An 8,712-nucleotide genomic window follows, 5' to 3' on the forward strand; every position below is an offset into this window, starting at 1 on the left:
AGTTCTCAATAACGTTGAGAAGAAGATGGACGTAATTGTCACGTATACAGTTCACGTACAGTGCAGAGGGCTAGGGTCGGAAACTCGGAAAGGAGGCCTTACTCGAAAGTTCCCACCATCGACGGTACCCATGAGCACTTTGTGTACGTGGGTAGAAGTGTCGAAGGGTTCCTCGGAAGCATGTACCAGTGGAAACACACCGTCACAGAGGAGCTGGGTGTTAATAATGAATGAATAATAACAAATAAGCTCCTTATGCAATGCCCATGGACGTTAATACTTAATGCGGTCTGCTTTAGTGCTCAAAGCTCAGCTGATTACTCATAATCCTGCAATGTGGAAACACGTTTTTTTTAAAAAGATCTGATCATAGTGGTGTCACAGCACGCTTGGCAGGTCTGTCGGAGTTGTATTTATTGGAATACTAATCGGGGTCATGTAATATGTACGCCTCGGAGGGGTGGTGAGTCGTAAATATTTGATTTCTAGTTTCTTCTTGTATTTTTAGAAGAATCATGTTTCCAAAAGCCTTCCAGCTTCGCTTAGGAAAAGGACAGGGACGGTGTATTAGTGACGGAAAACTCCTGTTTCTCGTCACTAATACACCGTCCCTGTCCCTGCAGAACTAAAACTGAAATCTTATCAATTTCATTCAAGTATTTTGATTAAATTACACTACAAGAGTAAAAACAGCTCTACTGGTCACCTAAAAAAAAAAAAAAAAGGGAGTCGGTTCAAAGAGCCGACTCATTTACATCACTGCAGTATTCATCACTAGCATGACTGCCTAAACTTCGTTTGACTAGCATTGACGAGTCACTAGCATAACTGCCTAAACCTCCTAAATAGCTGAAAGGACGTCCCTTCTTGAAAAAAAAAGCCAAACTATAGAACCCAATCACAGAAATTCTAATGGTTTCCACTACAAAGACCATTACAAACCATCAGTTAAGCGTTAAAACCATTACCGAATCACAAAGGTGTTCTATTGGTCCACTAAACATAACAGGTCCGTAAAACCGATGCTATAACCATTAAAACCATTACGAATTCTATGAGGGTTTTTTATTGCTTGTTTGTTGTGTTTTTTCTCCCGTCATGGCTGTGTGGAAACCTAAACACCAATGGTAATTGGTAATTACACAAATGGTAATTAGTATTTGAATTTAAATTCCTATTTGGATATTAAATAAGCCTCTGAAATCTGAACGCAGCGTTTGAAGGTATTGAGCAGCCCCGGTATACAGTATTCACAGGGTCTTGAGAGTAATATGTGATATACAAGCTTTGACCCAGGTTATTGAAGATCAGCAGAAAAACTCCGGTAACAAGTCAGTTTATTTGCATTGCTGCAGTGTGTCTACCCTCTAGTGGTGAATTCTGGGTAATTGATAATTGGTCATTTTTACATTCAAACATTTTTTCATTTACATTGTTGTGGGGGGAAAAATTCAAATCTCAATGCATTTCGACATTACTGTCAAAAGCAACCGATCCCTGCTGGATTAAAAAAAAACAAAAAAAACAATAGAAACCATCACAGAAATTTGAATGGGTTCCTGTACAAATACCATTACAAACCATCAGCTGTTAACCATTAAAACCAAATGGTTTCCATTATGTAGTAGGATGTATTAAGGACTTAATAGTATCCACTAGACATAACATGCCACTGATAGAAAGCAACAAATGACCAGTATTGACCATTCAATAGAGTTTCCATTAAAACCAATACAATTCCCATTACAAATTCTATGAGGGTTTCTGTTGTTTGTTTGTTTCTTTTTTTTTCCCAGCAGGGATGTACTGTCCAAATGTATATACGCTGAAAAAAATACACCACACGACATAACCCTGGTCTTGTCCGTCATCCTCTTCTACAGTATATGACACCTCTTGACTTATTTCCGTATGCACACGGCCATACAATGTGGAGCGCAGTGAGATTTACACCACGTGCTGCGCTTGAACCTATTTAACCCTTGTAACTAGTTGTACGTTTGTGTATCCGGTACACATTTGGCCAGCTGATTGACGTCTACAGAAGCGATCTCTCAGATCCAGGTCTTTCTCTACCACCTCTCACCGACCGGCTTAAGGCGGAGACCGCCTTGAAATAGCCGAGTGTATCAGCAGTACAACAGTGGCATCCAGAGGAACGAGCGCAGCACGGTGCCCGCTGCTATACCGGCCAGCAAACCCAGTGCTATCTGCTCTCCGGTCCAGTCATCACAGCGCTCTCTGTGCACCCAGACATGGTGAGTACCTGCGAAAGTGAACGAGAGATTACACAGAGCAGTAAAAATTCGAAAATAGTTTCTAGAACGTGCCAGAAAACAATAATAGGGCCTCAGTCATTATTAAAATGTTTCTGCTGCACATGCAACATAATGTTTCTTAATACGCTTACGATAACCTAGCTAGCTAGCTAGCTAATCTGACCCAACCGATACTTTTCCTCCAGAAACGCATTGCACTAGGACAGCGAATAATCGGTCGATTTAATCCAGAAATCCTGTACCCATTTCATCACAAAATCTCATGAATATGCAAATTGCAAACACCTTCAACCTTACATGTCACCACCCCCTTCCCCAGTTCACCATTTGTTTTAGGGTCTTTATTTGCCTCCTGTTCCATGAAAGGCTGTTATACTTTATTAAACAATAACACCGTCCTGCCGCATGTTTCAATGCTTACTGTTTTTAGCAGAATGTAATCCATGTGAGTCGAGAGCAAAGATTCAAACAGATCTTCAGGTTTATAATTACCTCCATTGCCGTTGCCTGGCGTGACGTACACAGCGTTGTGTCCGTTAACAGGAACACACTGGTACGTATCGTTATACGGATCGTAACTGTAGAACTGTGGGCAGAGAAAAGAAAATTATACAGAAGAGCAAATGATGGAAAGTATTTGCACTCGACTGTATTAACCAATCACAGTAATAAAACTCTAGGTTTCCAACATGCCTCGATTTACTCTTGTCTATTTCGTACTTGGATTTACATTTTAGTTTCTAAAAGAAAGTCTTTTAGACATACTTTCACCGAAAGTGCTCGAACACTCCGTATGTTTCGGTACACACACTAGCAGTGCATGTTAAGCTTACTCTTACTCGGAGAGTACGCTGAACGGGTGTGTACGACTTACAGGACTTTGCTTTGCTTCCATGACTGTCAGCTTCCAAGCCCTGAAGAGAACAAAACAACACACAACAACACACAAACAATGAGCTTGACGATCCCGACGGATAAGAGTGGAGATGTAGACACGAGCACTCACAGGGCCTCATCCTCACTGTTAGCACACAGGAACACACAGGAGCCGTCGTTCAGGTACAACACCAACAGATTCTCCCTCGGCTGGCTCTCCGGCGGAGACACACCTGTTTCAAAATAAACACCTAAAATTACACTTACTACACAACTCAATCTCATTATCGAGTCTCATCTTAAAGAGGAAATGCTATAAGGTGTTTTTCTTTTAACATGCTTTATTATCCCATGCAAGTTTTAAACTTTTTACGCAACAGAATTAACGATACCCTGCTGAAGAAAAAAAAAAAAACAAACCCCAATAGAAACCATCACAGAAATTCGAATGGTTTCCATGTACAAATACATTAACCAACCCATCTACAAGTTGCCAAAAAGGTGTTCTAATGGTATCCACCAGACATAACATGCAACAAACACGGACCATCACAGTTTCTATTAAAACCACCGCAGTTCCCATTTTAACCATTAAAACCATTATAAATTATATGAGGGTTCTATTGGGTTTTTTTTTTTTTCAACAGGGTAGTTAGGGTTTAGGGTCAGCATTCCCTCTGGAATATGGAATTAAATCGTATGAATTGAATTTTTTCCAGTAGATCAGACGGATTGATTTTAAGTTTAAAGTAAGTTTCATGTTCACGCATGGAGAGAATACAAGACTAATATGCAACGGTTCTGGTCGGTCGCATCCATGCAGCTTGGTATGGATTTGATTGCGTTTGAATTATTGTTAATAAATAAACCATGATCAGAAAGTATCGATATTCGATCGTTACTTGAGTCTTGAGCTGAAAATGTAAAGGGTAAGAGTAAGGAACCCTGATTATTCATTCAGAGGAAATATTTTCCACACTCTGGGCACTATGGGGCAGCAAAAAAAAATAAAATAAAATAAATATATATATATATATATATATATATATATATATATATATATATATATATACTAAAGAGAAAAATCAGTATTCACAGAAATCACCGTTCCTGCGGCGCACGGCTCACCTGCACACTCCAGGCCGGACTTCACATTCACACATGCACTCTTCAGCCTCACTCTAGTCTCGTAGTCCTTCCTCGAGTCCGTCTTATAAAACAGCAGACTTCCGTCTATCCACAGGTCGCACCAGTTCAGCTTCCAGCGCCTGAGGACGGTCGCTGTAAGGCAGATTTATACGTCACTGGCTTCTCTGATGACCCCGAACATTAAAGACGAAAAAGATAATACTAATTATCGGCACGCGCTTAGAGGTCGGTGCTGATAATGGATGCAGTTTCTATGCTAGAGGATCGATTAAAAACGCCCCGCTCGACTCTCAATGAAGACGAGACGTCACCGAGGCAGCAGAATTAAAGATTCATGCAGCGTTTTGAAATGGAAGAAGGGCCACCTTTCCAATACTTATGTATGGAATAAGATGCTTCAAGGTGTGCTGTTAAAGGAAAATGATCCCACGGTGGGGTGGGGTGGGGTGGGGTGATGCGGCACGTCGTGAAGCACAGTTACTATCACCACCGTGAAGTTGTTATATATTATCGTTCAATAACAGAACGTCGTGTAGTGGTTTATTTCTCTCACACCACAGTAATTTGCCAATAATGTCAGTTTACAGATGGCACATCATCATATATATTTATATATTTTTTAAAATCCATTTACGGTTATTTTTAATGTTGTGGAATATCCTCTGAACAAATGAGTTCCGAATAAGCAAAGGGAATAAATAAATGCAGCCGGTCCTGTTGTTTGTGAAGACTTTCCTGTGGTGGAAAACATCAAGGAGCAGCTTTACCTTCGACACTGGAGACTCCTTCCAAAAAAAAAAACGTTAAATAAAAGCAGTTACTATACACACTGGACCGCGCTTTTCCGACGGATCGATCACACATCATGTGACACCGAAACGTCTCTCTACTAATTAAAGTCTCATATCTGATTTGGTATGTGAGTTCACAGTAAATTCCCGGTACACACCATCGGAGCGAACATAACGTTCACCTTCCACACAAGTTCTGTCTACTAACACCTCTACAGCTCTGTGTTCATTCCCTATTAATAGCCTCTTTAGCTCTGTTATCGCTGTCTACCTGCTGCCTATCACTGCGCACAGCCCTACTAAGTCTCCGTCGAGAATATTTACCCCGCTTAGATCGGATTTTTCCCCACATTCGCGATCCGCTTTGGATGAGACGGCGTCTACCTAATACATCGACGTAAATGTGTCGAACTCTCGATCGACATTTTAACATTCAGCATTATTTATTAAACGCTAATTAAACACCGGCTGTCTCTGTCCTCTTTCTACACGTCCAACTGGTTTCGGAAAATGTACCCGATTACGGTTTCTGACACGGCTATGCTATTTGAAAGAAGATTCTTGAACAAGCTACTCACACTGCCGCCAGAGCCAGCCCGATTTCAGCAGAGCCATGACACCAAAGCCTATAAGTTCCAAAATATCAAAGGACTATCAAACTTTTCTGTCTTTTTGGAAGAGTTAGAGACCAAAAAAACAAAACAAAACAAAAAGACACAACTTCGTTAATATGTATTAGATTTGAAAGTGAAGAGCGACGTGAATGTCTGCGTTGATGGAAGGGAATGTGTGTGTTTACACCGTGGCGCTTTCACTAATCCCATGGACGAGGAGGAGACAATAATCTGGGATTACAGAGCTCACTCACTACCAACCTCTGGAATATTCTGCCTTGCTTCTCTTCTTCTGGTGGGTTTAAGAAGTACATGGCTTTCTGCTGAGCGAGTGACTTCAATTATGAAATACATATATATCTATATAGACAGTGTATAAACACTTAATGTAAACATAGCAATTGACTACATCTGCCATTCACACCTACATTCTGCCAGGTTCAAACCATCAGTTTGCTCTGGCAATATCCCCAACTGATATAGTCATATAGTATGTGGATAACGAGGAATGGAGAATCACAGTGTTTATAGACTTATGAGTGATTTCTCTTGACGCAGAGATCTCCTATATTAATAATGAAATCTAAAACAGTTGCTGGTAATGCTGTAGTACACCGGTGTAGATTACGATGTCGAAAAATATATGTATTTATACCACAGCTCTGTTGAATTGGAAGGAGTCCCCAGTGTCAGCGCTTTGTATTCATCAGAGGTAAAGCTGTAACTGTAGGTTTTCCCCCATGGGATAGTTTGGGAAGGATAGAGAAGAAGTCCTATAACAGCTTGTCCCTTCATGTTTTAATCTTTACTGGGTTTCTAAGACGTTCCTAGGATGTTTTCTGGATGTTCCGAACATTCACATAGAAAAAGATAATGTTCAGTTCAGTTATCATACCATGAATATTTTAGTGCCATTTCACACTTTCATCCAGTGGTAGATAAAAAAAATAAATAAATAAAATGACCCAGTACAAACACATACTGTATCATCAGTCATGTGCTGTGTGCACCAAACGCACACTCACTGCTGGGCTTTTTCTGGTGTTTTTACTTACATTTCGACCTCCTTGTACTATCCCGACCCGTTCCCGATGCATCGTCATGGTAACTGTCCATAGCAACACCCCGTATGAGCCAAGTACGAGGCTGCCAGGCCGTGAGCTTTTTTTAGTCGCAGCTGTGTGTGCAAATATGTAAGCGGGGCTTACGGAGAGGTGTGTGAGAGCCACTCGAGATGAACAGTGATCGATAATGCAGTCTAGCTCTCGTGACACTTTCAATGCATTCGCTCTTGGGCTCTTTTTTTTTTTGCATCGACATTTCAGTTATTCTTTACATCTACTGATCCTTTGTGCAACATGGCCCAGCAAATCATCAATGAATAGAATTATTCAATGGTCCTTGGAGAACTGATCAGTTTAGTGTTTAAACTGTAATGTAATTGAACACCTGCTAATCCTAACCCCCTCGACGCATGTGTCAATCCGAAAGCTGTATCTATGGGTATGTCAGATAGTTATTCAGATATGTCAATAACATGGACTGAAAATGAGAGAAAATGAGGTTAATCAGTACACTTGACCTTCAGGGCTTCAGTTGAAGGACTCCTTTTGTCTCTGATGCACACATTTTTACCGTTAAAGTGTCATACCCCTATTAGATCTAAACTAGACACCAGTTCGGTTTTATCATCCTCGATTTCTGCAGGTGCTCTTGTGAGGATCAACTTAGCTTATCCGCTTGTCTGATCATCACTTCAGTGCCATCGGGTGTTGCAGTCCTGCTCGAATCGAACAGAAATGAAACGGAGTTGGACATTTGGTTATGAAGAGCAGTGAGCCATGGACCTGATCGTTCACCCATTTCCCAGTTAATAGTGTATAATAATTCAATATTCATTCCTCATTTCTTTATTGAACCAGGTTAAAAAAAAAACAACAACTCACTGAGATTAAAAATCTCTTTCACAAGAGGGACCTGGCCAAGAGGGCAGCAACAAATAACATAAATCTACAAATGTACAACATCTAAACACATGACAACACAATGAAGGATCACAACTCAGGGGAGGGGAACCTGGTGTAGTTTTCTGTTGTTGTAGCCCACCTGCCTTAAGGTTTGTGTGTCCTGAGATGCTCGGTTTTAAAGAGTGGTTATTCGAGTTATCATAGCCTTTCTGTCAGCTAGATCCAGGCTTGCCATTCTCTTTTGACCTCTCTCATCAGCAAGGTGTTTCTCCCTGCAGAACTCCTGTTCTATTTAGAGACTGTTGTGTGTGAAAATCCCAGGAGTTCAGTCATTCGCTGAAATACTCAAACCAGTCTGTCTAGCACCAACAACCATACCATGGTCAAAGTCAATGAGATAATAATAATAATAATAATTATTGTTATTACACGATATGGCCAAAAGTACTGTATGTGGACACCTGACCAATCACAGCACATCACAAACTGTTGGCACAAAAGTTGGAAGCGCACACTTGTCTAGAATGTCTTTGTGTGCTGTAACAATAAGATTTCTCTTCACTGAAACAAAGAGGAACATGTTCCAGCATGGCGGTGTATCTGTGCACAAGACATGCTTGTTTATGGCAAGATTGGACTGGAAGATCTCGAGTGGCCTGCACAGAGCCCTGACCTCAACCGCACTGATCACTTTTGGGATGAACCGTGCACCGGTCCTTCTCACCGAAAACAAAACGAAACAGAAGGCCTTCCCATAGTAACAGCAAAGCAGGGACTAAATCTGGAATGGGATGTTCATCTAGCATATACAGACGTCATGCTCAAGTGTCCACATACTTAACAGTATTGTGTATTATCCTATTTGCTTAAAAGAGTCGTTTAAAAATAAAAAAAGAACCGATTCATTTGGGCATTCTGAGATTATTACCACCCACTAAAGGAGTCCATTGTAGTCTTCATACTGCAAAATTGTGCATGGTTGGACATTTAGAATTGGGGAAATTGCACACGACGCCATGATGTCGAATCCTTTCTT

General features: G+C 40.8%; 1 protein-coding gene across 2 annotated transcripts; it reads right to left on the minus strand.

Annotated features, from left to right (window-relative positions):
- Nucleotides 1-1,265: 1,265 nt before the first annotated feature.
- On the minus strand, nt 1,266-8,676 carry plekhb1 (pleckstrin homology domain containing B1). 2 transcript variants are annotated; one of them, XM_017489373.3, is made up of 6 exons: nt 6,765-8,676; nt 4,284-4,436; nt 3,286-3,388; nt 3,154-3,193; nt 2,772-2,865; nt 1,266-2,266 (listed from the first exon to the last, which is right to left on the minus strand). In XM_017489373.3, exons 1-6 carry the CDS (start codon nt 6,823-6,825, stop codon nt 2,130-2,132), a joined length of 588 nt encoding a protein of 195 aa, XP_017344862.1. In that variant the 5' UTR covers nt 6,826-8,676; the 3' UTR covers nt 1,266-2,129. The 2 variants fall into 2 exon arrangements, with proteins under 2 accessions (XP_017344862.1, XP_017344863.1); XM_017489374.3 differs by lacking the exon at nt 6,765-8,676 and adding an exon at nt 5,674-6,126.
- Between the last annotated feature and the right edge of the window lie 36 nt (nt 8,677-8,712).

The sequence above is a fragment of the Ictalurus punctatus genome, chromosome 16 (assembly GCF_001660625.3).
Source record: "Ictalurus punctatus breed USDA103 chromosome 16, Coco_2.0, whole genome shotgun sequence".
Lineage (NCBI taxonomy): Eukaryota > Metazoa > Chordata > Actinopteri > Siluriformes > Ictaluridae > Ictalurus > Ictalurus punctatus.

Bases quoted from the DNA above. Each gene is read 5' to 3' on its own strand.
- plekhb1 (XM_017489373.3), bottom strand. From the start codon at position 6,825: ATGGACAGTTACCATGACGATGCATCGGGAACGGGTCGGGATAGTACA. The intron at 4,437-6,764 runs GTAAGTAAAAAC...TCTGCCTTACAG, and splicing joins TAGTACAAGGAGGTCGAAAT to CGACCGTCCTCAGGCGCTGG. The intron at 3,389-4,283 runs GTGAGCCGTGCG...ATTTTGAAACAG, and splicing joins GTCCGGCCTGGAGTGTGCAG to GTGTGTCTCCGCCGGAGAGC.